The 15,521-nt window shown below is 38.2% G+C and overlaps 4 protein-coding genes across 4 annotated transcripts; 1 reads left to right on the top strand and 3 right to left on the bottom strand.

Moving 5' to 3' along the window:
• Window positions 1–1,641: 1,641 nt before the first annotated feature.
• BCR41DRAFT_298447 (Not1 N-terminal domain, CCR4-Not complex component-domain-containing protein) lies at window positions 1,642–4,540 on the bottom strand (the record flags this gene model as incomplete). The annotated part of the gene is made up of 8 exons (XM_022020492.1): window positions 1,642–1,855; window positions 1,956–2,111; window positions 2,225–2,365; window positions 2,634–2,857; window positions 3,287–3,475; window positions 3,607–3,654; window positions 3,769–4,104; window positions 4,307–4,540. Coding segments are annotated over 8 exons (1,542 nt in total), but the record flags the coding sequence as incomplete, so codon positions are not given.
• Window positions 4,541–5,321: 781 nt separating this feature from the next.
• BCR41DRAFT_344164 (hypothetical protein) lies at window positions 5,322–5,914 on the bottom strand. Its single transcript, XM_022022443.1, has 2 exons — window positions 5,767–5,914; window positions 5,322–5,648 (listed from the first exon to the last, which is right to left on the bottom strand). Exons 1-2 carry the CDS (start codon window positions 5,865–5,867, stop codon window positions 5,405–5,407), a joined length of 345 nt encoding a protein of 114 aa, XP_021886509.1. The 5' UTR covers window positions 5,868–5,914; the 3' UTR covers window positions 5,322–5,404.
• A 744-nt stretch (window positions 5,915–6,658) lies between these two features.
• BCR41DRAFT_344163 (mitochondrial carrier domain-containing protein) lies at window positions 6,659–8,746 on the top strand. Its single transcript, XM_022022442.1, has 7 exons — window positions 6,659–6,885; window positions 7,087–7,190; window positions 7,434–7,492; window positions 7,664–7,797; window positions 7,915–7,958; window positions 8,060–8,334; window positions 8,478–8,746. The coding sequence occupies exons 1-7, from the start codon at window positions 6,855–6,857 to the stop codon at window positions 8,722–8,724; spliced, it is 894 nt and encodes a 297-aa protein (XP_021886508.1). The 5' UTR covers window positions 6,659–6,854; the 3' UTR covers window positions 8,725–8,746.
• Window positions 8,747–8,863: 117 nt separating this feature from the next.
• BCR41DRAFT_382774 (amino acid permease-domain-containing protein) lies at window positions 8,864–12,767 on the bottom strand. The gene is made up of 5 exons (XM_022027383.1): window positions 12,377–12,767; window positions 11,404–11,439; window positions 10,286–11,235; window positions 9,966–10,152; window positions 8,864–9,820 (listed from the first exon to the last, which is right to left on the bottom strand). The coding sequence occupies exons 1-5, from the start codon at window positions 12,567–12,569 to the stop codon at window positions 9,150–9,152; spliced, it is 2,037 nt and encodes a 678-aa protein (XP_021886507.1). The 5' UTR covers window positions 12,570–12,767; the 3' UTR covers window positions 8,864–9,149.
• Window positions 12,768–15,521: the final 2,754 nt, after the last annotated feature.

Here is a 15,521-nt window from a genome sequence, read left to right as displayed (position 1 = left end):
TGTTTTAGCCTTAGTTACACTAATTCCAGGAAGTAATGCAGTTGATACAGGGGAGGGGATATAACGCGCTCTAGTGAGGTATTCATAGGTTCCAACAGCTTCGTGTCCTAGCGGTTTAACCTGGTACTTGCTGTTAAAGGCTAGAACTTAAGCTTGCAATCAATCGATTAAAAAAAAGGGAGGGGGGGAATGCCTCGAATAGCAGCCATCTTTAGAACGAACAGTATAGAGACTCGGCAAGGTGTCTCTAGCAAAAAAGAAGATAAAATAAGAGAATTAACCCCTTTGGTGCTTTGTTTATCTATAGGCTGGGGGTAGAGAATGAAAGCAGGAGAGAAAAATGATGAAAGTTGGTAGTGGATGACATGACTTGACATATAGTTTTTCGCTGCTTGCTTTTTCATTACTTCCTTGGTATGGACTCACTGGCACGTGTATAGCACTTGAATGCATTGATTGCGTCCCAGTTCTTCAAGTTCGTGCTTATCATATCAAGTAACATGTAAAAAAATATGAAAAAAATGTATTGAGTAGGTCGGAACATCTGTAGTGCTATCATCTGCCGTAATTATGGCCTCACATGGGTGATAACGAGTCAATAAGCGATCATTTTTTACGCTTCCTATGCTAATAGCAAGCATAGAGGACTGGATCTGGCCTACCCATGAGTTGATGAAAGCTAGGTGAGTAAAATTTACCCAATTTTATGCTCTAAGGGTAAATAGACCGCGAGAGAATATAGTAGTCTGGTCTCGAAATACCGGCTCAAAGTAACTAATAGATGCATTTAAAAAAATAAAAATAAAAAATAAAAAATAAATAATAAAAAATAATTATGGTGATGAAGATGCAATAAGGATGATATATACTACCAGACGATAAATCGGCTTTTGATTCATTTACAATAACGCATTTTAATAATACATTCATTCAATCAACGGAAGTGAAGAAATAAAAAATAAAGAATGATAATAATCGGCGGACGTATTGCTCAACAGAAACACGATCCCAACAAGGTTATTATAAGAGTGAGTCTCGTTCAATTCTCGTCAAGACAAGGTTTTTCTTATTATATGAAAGCTACTCCTTTACTACTCTTACTCTCTCTCTAACTCAATCTTCCTTTGTAGACTTGCTCACTTAGTTACGTGATTGTTGGAGTCAACCAACACTATGCTGTCCAAGAAACGCCCATCATATGAAGACTCTGTTGAAGAAGCGGGGATTTCTCGTTTGCACTGTAGTGTATTTTGCGTGAGCACCTGAAGAGGAAACGATGATTACTCTATCTTCAGCCTGTGAGTGAGAATGGACTGTCTGTTCGGATGTAACGAAGAGCGCCATCAACAGCAAACACAGGTACAGGTACAGGGTTGAATCTAGGTCTGGGCACTGTGCCGGATCGTGGCCAAAGAAGTAAGCGACCAGCAGCATTTTTGCTTCGTAGCAAGCCAGAAAGCACAAAGAGAGGACTCAAGAAACTTTTAACATTTAGCATTTGTGTGTTCGTAAGCATACTATCTATAGTTTACATGGTTCCCGCTGGGTTACTCCAGTGGTGACGTGTATAAAAAACAATTTAATTAAATTTCAGTGAAAAATCCAGCAATCATTATCATTATTTGTCTAAATTATTCTTTTTTACACGAGTTCAGAGTCCTCCAGGAACTTGTACTCGAAACGGAAATCCGTCTTCTTGCGTTGGCACCATGCTCCTTCATAGTCAAAGTAAATATATGTGCCTTGTTCATAATCGTCCGTAATTGCCTTTGGCTCCTCATGCCGTTGAAACCATGTTAGATACTTTTTATGGAAGCGCCAGGACTGCTTCTTCAACTCACGCGCAGCAAGATACCTAAGGAAAATTAAAAGAAAGGAAAAAAAACAATGCAATATGAATGATCCTATCTTAAAATATTGGAATTATATAAAGCACGTTCATTATAAAGGCTTACTGCTGGTATGTCCCTTGCTGGTAGTAAAAGATAAAGAACAGCGTGTCAATGTCAAACTTCTCAAACATGGCAGGACTGTCAAATACTCCTGGCATCGGTGCTTGTGGGTAATAGGATGGTGTTGGATAAGGATCCTTGGGTGCATAATTCTTTGGTCTAAATTGATTAAAGAATGGTAAACATGGGTGTTAGATTTAACATGTGTTCTAACGGCAATCCCTTTCCCCCCCTCACATGACTCTAGTAGATATGTATCTCAAGATTCATACCGTTCAGTGTCCACAGCTTCTGGCATGAATTGATAACTGGCTTCCAACATTTGTTGAGCAAAGAATCCAACCTCTTTTTGTAGCGCTCGTTCCTTGGACGCTTCAAAGCTATGTGCAAGATCAGCCAATGCTGCAGGTAATCTAATCTCAGGTTCTGGTGCCACCAGTGCTGTCGGTGGCGTTGGCATAGATGTCGATGCAGGTGCAGGTGCAGATGTTGGTACACTAGATGGTGCAGGCTGTGATTCTATTGGCTTGGCTTCATTCTGCTGCGGAATATAAAGTTAGAAATTAATTGAAATAATCTTCACCCAATGCAGTGGACATTTGTTCCCTTGCAATAACACTGTTGACAAAGCTAAACAAATAATTAAATCTTACTGATTCAGGTACATTGGGTGGCGTTGACAGCCCCTCAATTTCTGCGCTAGCTTGTTTTTCTGCTATGGATGTTGTAAACGGAGATTCTAACGCTTTAGATGCCGTTGAAGCGGGGTCAGTTGATGATGTTAATAAAGATTTGGATTCATCCTTGGGTTCTGATGCTAGTGTCTGCACTGACGATGACGCTGGTGTAGTTATCGTAGCCGCCTGCGGTGATGGTGATGTTACTTTAGCTGTTTCGTTTGCTTGCTTAGGAGAATCCTTTGTCAACACTGCTGATGAAACTTGAGGTGATGCTGCTGAAGTAGTGCGAGATGGATCGGATGGCAAGTTGGCTGCTACTGCAGTCGCATATTGGATGACGGGGGATTCTGAAGCCCCTGTACGCGGCAAAGCTGGTTGTCGGTTGGGCGGAGCTACCGTTGTCGTTTTTGCTGTTGATTGACTGGGCGTTGATGCAGGCTTTGTTTCCTTGGATTCTGATACTGACAATTCTAAAAAAAAAAAAAAAAAAAAAAAAAAAAAAAAAAGTGTGTGCGCGCGATCGATAGAGATAAAGAGAGAAAGGTATAAGCATCAAGAGACGTAAAAAAGTATCTCTACAGTATCTACGGTCAATTCTTTCTGGCTTAAAATCAATTCATAGAATGTCTTACTTTTTGCTGGTATAATCTTGACAGGAGGTTTTGTGGGTGAAGGCTCTGGCTCTGGTTCCTTTGCCTGCTTCTTGGTAGGCGTTGGTGTATCATCCTTCTCATCATAATCATGAGTAACTGAATGATCTTCCATACCAACTGCAAAATAATCCTCTTCATCTTCCAGATTCAAATCCGTGTAAATCTCCTCGTCTTCTGCGAAATCCGGATCCTGAATTTATGCATCATAATAAATAGGAATACGTGTAGAATATATATAAAAGTGAGATGAATGGTCAATAAGTTGGGGCAATCCAACTGAAGGAAGCTCATCGATCTTAACATTCAAAGCCTCCTGCATACCTGGTTCTCATCAACATAGTAGTTCACATCTTCCTGAATTGCAATGACCTACAAGGAAATTGAACATTATTTAGGGAAAAAGCCATTAGCATACTGAGGCAAGCTTGAATTCAAAAGTCTAAAGATGAAATGATTATATAATTTTTCTAGGTTATTTTTTACCTTTTCGGTATCGATCTGACCGTTTTCCAAAAGCCTTAGGATTAGTTCCAGACGCCCTTGATGCCACTTATGTCGCTCAATCTTCTCCTCCAGTTCTGATATCCTTTCCTTTGAAGAGTTGTTCTTGCCCTTCTTTGTGCCTGCTTGTAAAGTCTCTACCTCAGCCTCTAGAGCTTCGATTTGGATACTCAATGCTTCAACACGATCTGTTACCCAAGAACACGTCTCCGCTTTTTCCTTCTCCTTAGGATCCATGCGTCCAGACATGATCAATCCTTCTCTGGAATATGCTTTCGTCTTCATTTCCTTTTCAATTGCCTTGAACTTTTCCATTTGCTAGAAAGAATAACCCCCACGCATAAAAAAAGGAGCCACACCGGATATGCAGGTGGGCAGATAAAATTTCAAAAAAAAAAAGTTGATTGCATGTTAGTTGAACGGCTTACGTTTTCAAAAATGGATGGATTGTTTTTTATTTTTATTTTTTTGGAATTCAATGAAATGACATGAATTTCTCATGTGGTTGATTTTAGTTTACCTGTTCAATGAGTTTTCGGTTGTCCATGAGTGCCCTCTTGTCCTTGATGTCATTTGAGGAGATCCAAGTCTTGATCTGATCACGTAGTCGTTGCAACTTCTTAATTTCCTTCTTAAGGTCCGATTCATACTTGTCCTTTTGGTTGGCATTCGTTGATGTTTCAATCTTTTCTAGAGTCTCTTCAAAGGTTTCAACACCTTCCGCAACCTTTTTCAAGACCTTGTCAATTTCGGCTATATACAAAAATAAGAAGAAAAAAAAACAAGAACCCCATCCCAAGGAAGAAGAAAAAAAGGATAAGATATTCGGACAACGATCAAAAAAAGGTCAGATTGAAAAGAGAAGGACGTATGGGAGACAAACTCTGAGGGAAAAACACCAACGTCTTCCCAGGCTACAATGTTTGTTGATTTTCAACTTTGTAGCCATGGGTTCAATGGATACTTTAAAAAAATGGTGGCAAAGGAATGAAAAAGAAAGAAAGAAAGAAAGAAATAAAATAATAAAAGCAATTGATCGATATCAATGCATGTTATGATTACTCTGCAGTTTCCGTGTTGCCATGTCGTGTTCGTGAGGAGGAAGAAATGCGTGAAATGCGGTCGGAGGATTTGCTTTTTTAAAATGATAACGAAATGAGCTTGTGAGGATGCGTTGCGTTGATATAGATTATCGAACAGTGTGTGGGATGTGTTTGAGTATTGTATTTGTGCTTAAATGAATGAAGCAGCAAAGTGAAAAATAGGAAGCTATTCGCGTGAGAAATGTAGTTTGTTCAAGAGGAGATTTGATGAGGTAAATGACAAAGGAGAGTCAGTTGATGAAAGGCACATTCATTTTAGAAAATTGCTGGATGCAAATCCCCTTAACCAGAACCGTTAGTTAGAAAAGAGGCCCAAAATTTTTTAACAACTTTGTCATGGAGTGTTGTTCATAAAATCTTTTACGGTCGCTGCTCCTTATTTTATTATTCGTCCTTTTCATATTTACATTTTTCCATTCGCTTTCTTGATTCTCTTCTATCGAGTAACTTTTTGTTTTATAAAAAAAAAAGAAAGCTGAATAAGTGAGATCAAGCTCGACATTTTTTTTTTTTGCTTATTTGGAAGAAACAGCGTCTTTGATCTCCTTGACTGACACAGTGGGTCCTGTTGCAGGCGCGGCAGCAGCAGCGGTGGCAGCAACGATAGGACTCTCCGGCGACGATGATGAAGATGATGATGATGGTGCATCTGCAGGTTTTGACGCTCCTGAAGTCCCGGCAAGCTGATCTGCATGCTGATTCATTTCCTCCGCTCTCGTCTGCTTTACAACATCATAGTTCCAAGTGCCTTTGCTTTCTCTGGCGAAGGCCAAAGAGAGGAAAGAGGGGGGAAAAGAAAGAAGGCATGGTTGGTTGGTAAGACAGAAACATTATACAAGAGGAGAAAAAGAAAGGAGTTGTTCGCAATAAACCTTACTTCTGATACTTCTTCAGCGAGGGCTCCCAGATATAGTAGCCAGAAAAGACACCGACACCAACAGCAATTGCCAGTGGAATGTAACGATTCATTAATGACATGGTAATTTTTCGTTTCAAGAGGAAATGAATGTGAATGAATGACTGAATAAAAAAAAGTAACTATGAGCAGTTTTGTGATTACCATATTTACGCGATTCTCTAGCGCGATTCGGACGAAGCCACAACAAAGATAGTCATTCATTTTCGTTCCTGCTTGTTAATATCAACTGGCGACAGAGACAGGGAAAGAACCAAGACAAAAGGTAAAAGCGACCCTTGTAATAATAGAGTGAAGTCTCCTCCACAAAGCACCCCATATTGGTTGCTCCACCATCTATTTGCATGTGTTTGGACATGGTCGATACAATAATGAACAACAGAAGGTTGATCAATTGACATTATCTGCGTCAATTTTCTCACAGATGACAATTACAATGCAATTTAAATTCCTGAGGAATGTTTTTTGACCAGAAGCACAGACAACAGCTCTTTTAATGTCCAAAGGTGGTATTTCCCTGTTCCTCAAAATCCACGTGTGTGATCTTCAGTTAAAAAAAAAAAAAAAAAAAAAAAAAATGACGATAGCAGGGTCCTAGGAAAAAAAGATCCCAAGTACCTCGGAAAAGAGATTGCTTCCAAATAAAGACAAAGGATAAATACATAAAGTAAACAAACCGGGTGGATGAATCATAGTTGTCCAGTGCGGTGTGTCACCGAGGCCATCAAGCTACTGCAATGGAGGGAAGTTTGGGAGCCACAGCTTAATATAATTTGCATGTGATACGAGGGGAACAGGGGAAGAGAGGACAGTCTCACAGTCCCACAACGACAATCCCACAATCCCACGGAGGCAGGCAAAAAAATTGTGGAGGATTGATCAAAGTGCTTTGTTATTGAAACTCAAGAAGCTCTTTTTCTTTCTCTTCTCTCTCCCCACTCTCCACTCCAGGATTTTCTCTATACTCTTAACACCCCTTTCTTTCTCCCCCTTCATCTTTCAGGAAATAACATTCTCATTTTAACTCATTTACTTTTCTACATTTCAACATGTCTGACAGCACAGTTCACGCTATTGCCGGTAATGTCTTTCTCTTTGTTTTTTCTCTTTCGGGATAAGATAATAGTTTTTCTCCACTATGAATAGCTTGGCATACAGAATGACAAACATCGGCTAACGCGTATCCTATTCAACGTCATTGATCTTTTTTTTTTTTTTACCGCATATGATCTCTATGATCTTTGAAATACTAACCTGATCAAAAAAATCTTGACATCGCAGGTGCCGGAGGAGGAATCGTCTCCATGACTTTGACCTATCCATTGGTCACCATCAGCAATAGACTTCAAGTTCAGAAAGATAAGACCAACAAGGAGGCTTACAAGGTAAATATCTTATCAATTCAACACCTTACCTCATAAACATCAACTAATCCTTATGGACCATGGCGGTTCTCATAAAGTGACAGCAAGGCTAAAAAAAAAAATAAAAAAAAAAAAAGGATTTCCCGTTCATGGATCGGATTCAGGAAAAATGTAGAAAGGGAGAAAAACAAGAAAACTGAGAATTTGGAGTATTTTCTGACCAGGGTGTTTGGATTTTTTTTTTCTTCTTTTTCTTTTTCTTAGAACGGTTTGGATGTTGTCAGGAAGGTTATTGCCAAGGAAGGTATCGCCGGTCTTTACTCGTAAGTACACCACAGTCCCTTGGGCGTATTCAACCTAATTGGAATATACACGAATCAGAAACGTTTTCGCCAAGAAAGAATTGATCTTGTTCATTTTGTATGACATGGGAAATGCGGGATAAAACTGATGACGTCCTTTATAAAAAAATAAAAATAAAAAACCTAAACTAGTGGCCTGGATAGTGCCTTGTTCGGTATCTCGCTTACCAACTACTGCTATTACTATTTTTATGAGTTCACCAAGAGTGTGATCAACAAAGCTCAGATGAGCACCATCGAATCTATGTCTGCTGGTGCTGTTGCAGGTAAGAAGGACGATAAGATAATGTTTTCATATCTTTTATTTTTAAAATAGTTGATGAGGGCATTATGGAATCAAAGAGTAATGGGCTTATTTTCTTGTTTTTATGGTCTTTGAATAGGTGCTGCCACTGTCTTGATCACCAATCCTATTTGGGTTATCAATGTAAGAACTACTTCTATCATAGACTCGTGTTTTTACTTCTCTTTTAATTCTTTTATTTTTTTAATAACAGTTTTTTTTTCTTTTTTTTTTTTTTTTTTTAGACCCGCATTAATACTCGAAACACCAGTTCACCTAATAGTCGTCCTTTGAGCACCTTTGAGACTGCAGCTGAGATGATCAAGGAAAACGGCTTCAAGTCATTCTGGCAAGGCGTCATGCCAGCATTGGTCTTGGTGGCCAACCCCATCATTCAGTACACTGTTTTTGAAAAGATCAAGGCCAAGATTGCAAAGACTCGGGCTCTCACCAGCTTTGATTTCTTTCTTCTCGGCGCCGTCAGCAAATTGGCCGCCACCAGCATTACCTATCCATACATGTAAGTCTTTTTTTTTTTTTTTTTTTTTTTTTTTTTTTTAAAAAAAAAAAAAACAAAAACTTTTTACTTCCACAAAAAAGAATTACATTTTGATCCGCTCAACATTTTGGCTCTTATTTTCATATTGCTATGGTCAATAATAGTGTGGTCAAGTCTCGTATGCAATTGAAGCAGTCGGACAATGTGAACGAGCGCTATACCTCCATCTTGGATGGTTTCCGCAAGATCGTCAAATACGAGGGCATTGCTGGCCTTTACAAGGGAATTTCTAGCAAGATTGTTCAATCCATCTTGACAGCCTCGTTCTTGTTCATGGCTCAGGCTAGTTTGGTCGAATATGTGGCCAAGTTGTTGACTATCCTTGGTGTTCGTGCTCAAAAGCGCATTTAATTTCAAAAAATTGTTTTTTCTTTACTTTATCTTTTTTTTTTTATTTTTTATTTTTTATTTTTTATTTTTTATTATTATTATTTTCATTGCTATTATCATTGCTGCTACTACCCGTTATTTTCTATTTTGCTTTCTCTCTCTCTTCAACACTTCTTCTCTCCATCCTCTCTCCATCCTCTCTTCATCCCTTTCCTATATTACCAGATCTTTGGCACAATTCCATTTATAAATAAATAAAAAAATGACAAATAGTATAGACGAAATTAAAAAAGGCTTTTTCTTTTTCTTTTTCTTTTTCTCATTATGTTAATTATTATTAAGATTATGTATAAAGTAATAAGGAAAAGGAGGAACATGGGAGAGGGTTATGATTGACGATGAACAGTCATCGTTGGGTATTATCTCATGTGTAGCTGCTTTAAATATCATGATTCACGTCCATCTTCCTCTTTTATCGTTGGCGCAGGTGGGGCTGGTGATGGTGTCGATGATGGAGGCGCTGTTGATAATGCTGAGGTTACTGCTACTCCTGCTCCTGTTTCTTGCGCTAGATCGTTTCCTACGCCACTAAAGCCATCAAAATTATCTCTTGTCTCTTCTTCTTCTTGTGACCGCCCTGGTTCATATTCTTGCTGTTGTGGTCTTCTTCTCATCCCATTATTTCCATAAACACCGTTCTCAACTTCACCTGCAGTTTCAGCCTCGGCGACAGGACAGGTATCCATCTCTATGTGATTGCCTACACCACCTATAGCGGCTATATCACCCATCATCCCATTCATCCCATTCATCCGTCTCCTTGCCAACTGACGTTCATACTGTCTCCGTAAATGTTCATCTGAATATCCTTGATAATCCTCTCCATATTGTCCATAAGGGTTCACAGCATCGACCGAGAAATTCTCATGCAAGACTCGCATGGGTTCATCTGCAATGATCCTTGGGTTGTTGACTTCCGAATGGGATCGACCATAGATCAAATAGACAAAGACACCAGCAGCCATCCAGACCAATAACCGGATAATCGCCTCCCGTTTCGCACCTTGAATCAATACTAATGAACTTATCGCACCAATTCCAGGTAAAAGAAATGGACCTATTTTTTTTTTTTTTTAAAAAAAAAAAAAAAAAAAAAAAAGATGGGTAGCACAAAGATTAGGAAGAGGGGAATGGGTCGTATAAAAAAAAAAAAAAAAAAAAAAAAAAAGCCGATGCATTTCTTTTTTTTGTAAAGCGTTTACCTCCTGGTACTTTAAATCGACGAGGGACAGTTTTCCGAGTATAGCGGAGGATGATGACACCAATGTTGACAACAAAGAATGCAAAGATGGTGCCAACAGAAGACATGTCGCTCATCACCTCAATAGGAAGTAACGCACCACAAATTGCACAAATGATTCCTGAGACCAATGTAGCAACGTATGGAGTCTAAAAAAAAAAAAAAAAAAAAAAAGAAAAAGAGTTAAGAAAACGCCATCAAATAAACTTTTTTACAATATACGAATATGTAAGATATTGAATAACGCTCATTCGATTCTTTTTTTTTTTTTTTTTTTTTTACCTTATATTTTGGATGAACTTTTGCAAAGGCACGGGGGATCAAACCATCATTAGCCATGGCGTAAAAGACACGTGGTTGAGCAATCAATAAGACCAAAATAACCGAAGTCGTCGCAGCAAGAGCTCCTAATTCTGTCAGGACTACAAGCCAGGTCATATTCGTTGACCGGACCGTGAACACTAGAGGTGATCCGCCTGTCAATTGCTCGTAATTCACCACGCCCACGGTCACAGCACTGAGAGCAATATAAATCGTCGCACTGATCACCAGGGTCATCATAATTCCGACTGGTAAATTCACCTGGGGCTCTTTTGCTTCCTGGGCTGTGGTGGAGACACTGTCGAATCCAATGTAAGCAAAGAAGACTGAGGATGCACCCTGTAATAATCCAGAGACACCAAATTCCCCATAGGTCCCCGTGTTGGGTGGAATGTATGGGTGATAGTTTTCTCTTTTGATGGAGGGGATCATGGCAATGATCATGATGATCAAGACTATGATCTTGAATGCCACCAATACATTGTTGATCTTGGCTGTCAAATGGATTCCTGAATAGATCGTCACTGTTACCAGGGCTGAGATCACAAAGGCAGGCACATTAAAATAGGAACCCGACATTTCGAAATCATCATTGACCCAAACAATGGGAGCCTTTGTCCATTTGGGTGAGAGTGTTCCATGAAAGGCATCCTCGACCAATGCTACAAAGTAAGATGAAAAGCCAATGGAGACTGTTGCAGCACCAATCATGTATTCCAGAATGAGATTCCATCCAATGATCCATGCGGGTAATTCTCCGACGGTTGCATAGGCATATGTGTAAGCTGATCCAGCGATTGGGATCATGGAGGCCATCTCTGCATAGGATAGAGCTGCGATCCCAGAGACGATACCGCCGAGAAGAAATGAGATTGTGACTGAGGGGCCTGCCTGAGTAGCGGCAGCATTACCTATTTTTTTGTTTTTTTGTTTTTTTGTATTTGAGAACAAACGTACAAAAGTACACAGTTATTATATTATAATATACATATATAAATGATTGATTTGTTTATTTGTTTGTTAAAATCTAATCCAGTTTGAGTAAGCCGACAAAGGTGAAAAAAAAAAGAGATTCTTACCAAGAATGACAAAGACGCCAGTACCAACAACAGCACCTAGAAGCAATTGAGAAAAAAAAAAGCCAAAAGTGATTAGTTATAGATTTTGGTTTTGTCTTTTTTTGTTTGTTTGGATCGGCGTCGTTTGTGCATCTCCATCTTTTTTTTTTTTTTTTTTTTTTTCCTGCAGCAAACACAAAAAAAAAAATATGGTCAATGTGTCCTGAAGGTGTGACAAAACCCAGGTTTTGGGACATTTGAGTACATTCTACTCCAAATCCAATTGCAGTTTTGCTCCCATGGAAAGTCAAGAAAGCACAGAGCGAACAAACACAACCTCGCATACCAATAGAAAAATAAAAAAAAATAAAAAAAAATAAAAAAAAATAAAAAAAAATAAAAAAAAATAAAAAAAATAAAAAAAAAAAAAAATAAAAAAAAAGAAAGTAAAGGAAAGGGAATGAGGACAAGGGACAAGGGACAAGGGACAAGGGACAAGGGAAGGGGCTGATGGTTGAACAGTCTTGGAAGTATAAAAGAAGCACAATAAAAAATATAAAAAAAAGAGTCATTTTAAAAGAAAGAAGGAATGGGGGATGAGGATAGATGATGGACTATGCGGTAAGAATAATCCTGCAGCAAACCAGCCAGAATACATTCCTAATGCATTTCATTCTGCAACATTTTACCCACATGTTCGAATAAAGAGTTGAACGTCGAATTGGGGGCTTTTTGAAATTGTTTTCGTGAGAAGTGTGAGCAAAAAAACCTTCCACCTATTTTTTTTTTACAATCATAAAAACACATTACAGTCAAACTACACATGACCTATTTCCAATTTAAAAAAAAAAAAAAAAAAAAAAAAAAAGGGGTGCCAGATGTATCCATGGATGATAACAAACATGCTAGTTTGTGGATTGGATGTTGGATTATAACGCTGTGTAATGTAATGTAATGCTGTGCTGTTGTTGTTTTATTTTATTTTTATGCTTACCCAATCCTACAAAGGTCAACTCCACAGGTCCGAGTGAACGATTGAATTTGGTCTCTGCTTCCTCCACTGTGTATTCAAGACGGGCGAGAGTTTGAATCGAGACCAACCTTCGAGCGTGATATCGTAATTTGGACTCGTTGGGTTTTCTGAACGGAGTCTGGCCTGTATAGTAATAGCCTTCATCATCGTCCATCGCTCCAAACACAAAGGTCGGTGGTTTCGAAATGATGGGCAAAAGTTGAGCTGGAGATGTTAAAAAGAAGAAAAGAAAAAAAAATGAAAAAAGGAGGAAAAGAATGATTTAAAGTGTGGGAAGATAAGATAAACAGGCAATTACAATTAGAGTATAGACCGTTGAAAATAGAAAAAAATAGAATTAATAATTAAAAAGAACCACCATTACAACACTTGTTATATGTAAATATGCTGATGGAGATAGGAATATAGGAAAATAAAAATTATAAAGATTAATGTGTGAACTGCAGGAGCGGAGACTTAAAAAAAAAAAAAAAAAAAAAAAAAAGTCGAGAAGAGCAAGTGGAAGACTTTCGATTATAGTAGGGATGTGAGGAAACGATAGAAGGATGAGGGGAGGAGAAACTAACTGTGTCAATATACAAAGGGATATTTTGTGAATGAGTAAGGGGTTTAACAAGCGAGAATGAGTGAGAGAGTCTAAATGTCAACAAGGAAGAGTAATGGCCGTTGCACACCACAACACACAAATGAACGATGTATACAAATGAGATTGTAGAATGAAAAAACCATGGACAGTAAAAGAAAAAAGATAGTAAAAAAAAAAAAAAAAAAAAAAAAAAAAAGCGAAAGAGTGGGGGAGAGTGAATGGGCGAGTGTGGGGATGATGTTGAAATTCAAAAGAATTCATCCTTCACTCGGATCAAAGAGAGATGGATTCATGGAATGAATGACTTTTCTTTTTCGAGACTTTGTGAGCAAAAACATTTTTTTGAAAGCACACGGACTATCGTTTTGCTCTTGCATTTCTGCAATGTTGGTTGGTTGTTCATGGGCAAAAAGATGACAGATAAAATAGACATGTAAAAAAAAATGGTTGTTGGATGATGCGAGATGCTGCAGAGGCCTATTCTCTCCCTTCAAAGACCTCTTGTTTTTTTAAATGCTGTGTGCTCATCATTGTCCGCAAATACTTGAGAGTTTCGAGCAAACCTCCTGCTTTGTGGTTTTTATTTTATTTTCAGTTGTTACTTGTTCAACGACACGCACAAGCTTGTTCGGAGAAATGTGAAATGTAAATGTTTATATCTTGTTGACAAAGGATCTTGACAACAACAACAATCAATTGTTAACCACAAAAAACACTTTCGTTCTCTTCATTCGTTCGCTCTTTTCCCTCCGTGCTTCTCATATTTACTCTTCTTTCGTTTTTCTTCTCTTCTCTTTACGATATAGAAATATGAGATGAAAGGAGAAAAATGAAAGGGAAAACAGTGTGCAAGTAAGTGACAAAGGTTTGAACATGTAAGAGTCAGGATGTGGCGCAGCGGGTACAGCCGCGTGATTGGCTCACATCAAAGATAAATACCAGGCACCATCCAATCAAAAGCGATCCTTGGTTTCATCTCAATTTTATCAAATCTCATTCTCTCACTCTTCTCAGTCTTTCTCACCCTTCTCGCTCCTCTTGATCCTTTCGAGAAAAAGGAGAAAAGGGGTGGAAGGAGAGAGGAAGGGGGGTAATTTGATGGAGGGACAATGCACTTACTCTTATTCATGTTGATTATTGGCCATGAGGTGTAATAGATCTAGCTCTTTGAGGAAAATGAAGAGATCTTTCTATTTATCTTTGATTGATGGATTAATTGATTGATTGAGACAAGTGAAGGAATGGAGGTTGATATACAAGACGACAAGTCAAGGTATTGTTAGAACTTGTTGGATTTGTTTGATTTGTGGCGACCATATTCCATGCGACATAATGTTTGGTAATACGAGTGTCTTTGCCAAGACAAGAAATTCAAAATGAAAAGAGAAAAAGAAGGAACGAAAGAAAGAGAGAGCGAGAGAGATCGAGAATGTCGTAAACATGTAACCTGAATACAATTTGTATCCAATGTTTATCCATGTGTATGGCTTGGCTTTCCCATCACTTCCCTTTTTCCTTTTTACCTTTGTTGTGAACGACTCTTTCCCCTTCTCTGTCTACACAACAGTTCATCCCCTTTTCTCTCTCTCGTTTTAATTGCCCATGCATACTTTATTTCAAAGAAAAAAAGAAAAAATAATAATAATAATAAGCTGCGCATCTCTTTCATCTATTCTCTCATTCATTTCAACCTTTTCCTTCATCAGATTGTATCATTCACTCATTCCTCAATTCTCATTTCTCCTCTTTTATCCCGGCACTTTTTTTTTTGAACTATTCATTTGCACTCTACCCCGGTTTGAACAAAACCCTTTCGCCCGCCCCCTCTTTTTATTTTTTCATTAAACAACCTATTCGTTTGATACAATCTTCAATATTCATCATAATATTAAACACAAAATATCATTCACCCCACAATATCACATCAGTTTAACACCTGTACAATAAAAAACACACAAACAACGCTTCGCCCTTTCTCTTTCTTTCTTTCTTTCTTTCTTTCTTTCTTTTAATTATGTTAAAAGAAAAAAGATTATAGAAAACAGCATATACACAGTCAAAGGAAAAACAGAATAGAACTTCACTCTTCTCAAAAGAAACCCCTTCTTTCATCTTTTTTTTTCTTCACACTTTCATTTGACACACTTTCATTTGAACACAACAAAGTAATAATTAACCTAGTCAGTCAATCAATAACCAGCATCTTAGATAGCAACTCAAAAGAGACAAACAGCTCTTCCTGCTTCTTCTCCTCCCTTTACTCTACACAAAAAAAAAATCACATACTAACATGTCGACAGCAACCATAAAACCCAAAAAGAAAAGAACTTCTGTTGTTCAAGGTTGTGATCAATGTCGTAGAAGAAAGGTAACCGTGCAAAAAAAAAAAAAAAAAAAAAAAAAAATCGATTTGAAGAGCAATAGATATGAAGGGAACAAAGAAAAAAAAAACGCACACAGGCACACGCACTCACTTCAGCATTGTGTGTGTGCACGCGTGTGCACTTGTTTATTACGTGT

The sequence above is a fragment of the Lobosporangium transversale genome (assembly GCF_002105155.1).
Source record: "Lobosporangium transversale strain NRRL 3116 chromosome Unknown BCR41scaffold_1, whole genome shotgun sequence".
In the NCBI taxonomy this organism is placed as follows: Eukaryota; Fungi; Mortierellomycota; class Mortierellomycetes; order Mortierellales; family Mortierellaceae; genus Lobosporangium; species Lobosporangium transversale.
This window is presented reverse-complemented; position numbering and strand designations above follow the sequence as displayed.

Coding starts and splice junctions, on each gene's coding strand:
- BCR41DRAFT_344164 (XM_022022443.1), bottom strand. CDS start 5,867: ATGTCATTAATGAATCGTTACATTCCACTGGCAATTGCTGTTGGTGTC. Junction 5,649..5,766: donor TCGCTGAAGAAGTATCAGAA/GTAAGGTTTATT, acceptor GGCCTTCGCCAG/AGAAAGCAAAGGCACTTGGA.
- BCR41DRAFT_382774 (XM_022027383.1), bottom strand. CDS start 12,569: ATGGACGATGATGAAGGCTATTACTATACAGGCCAGACTCCGTTCAGA. Junction 11,440..12,376: donor GTTGACCTTTGTAGGATTGG/GTAAGCATAAAA, acceptor AATTGCTTCTAG/GTGCTGTTGTTGGTACTGGC. Junction 11,236..11,403: donor TGGCGTCTTTGTCATTCTTG/GTAAGAATCTCT, acceptor ACAAAAAAATAG/GTAATGCTGCCGCTACTCAG.
- BCR41DRAFT_344163 (XM_022022442.1), top strand. CDS start 6,855: ATGTCTGACAGCACAGTTCACGCTATTGCCG. Junction 6,886..7,086: donor CACAGTTCACGCTATTGCCG/GTAATGTCTTTC, acceptor TTGACATCGCAG/GTGCCGGAGGAGGAATCGTC. Junction 7,959..8,059: donor ATCCTATTTGGGTTATCAAT/GTAAGAACTACT, acceptor TTTTTTTTTTAG/ACCCGCATTAATACTCGAAA.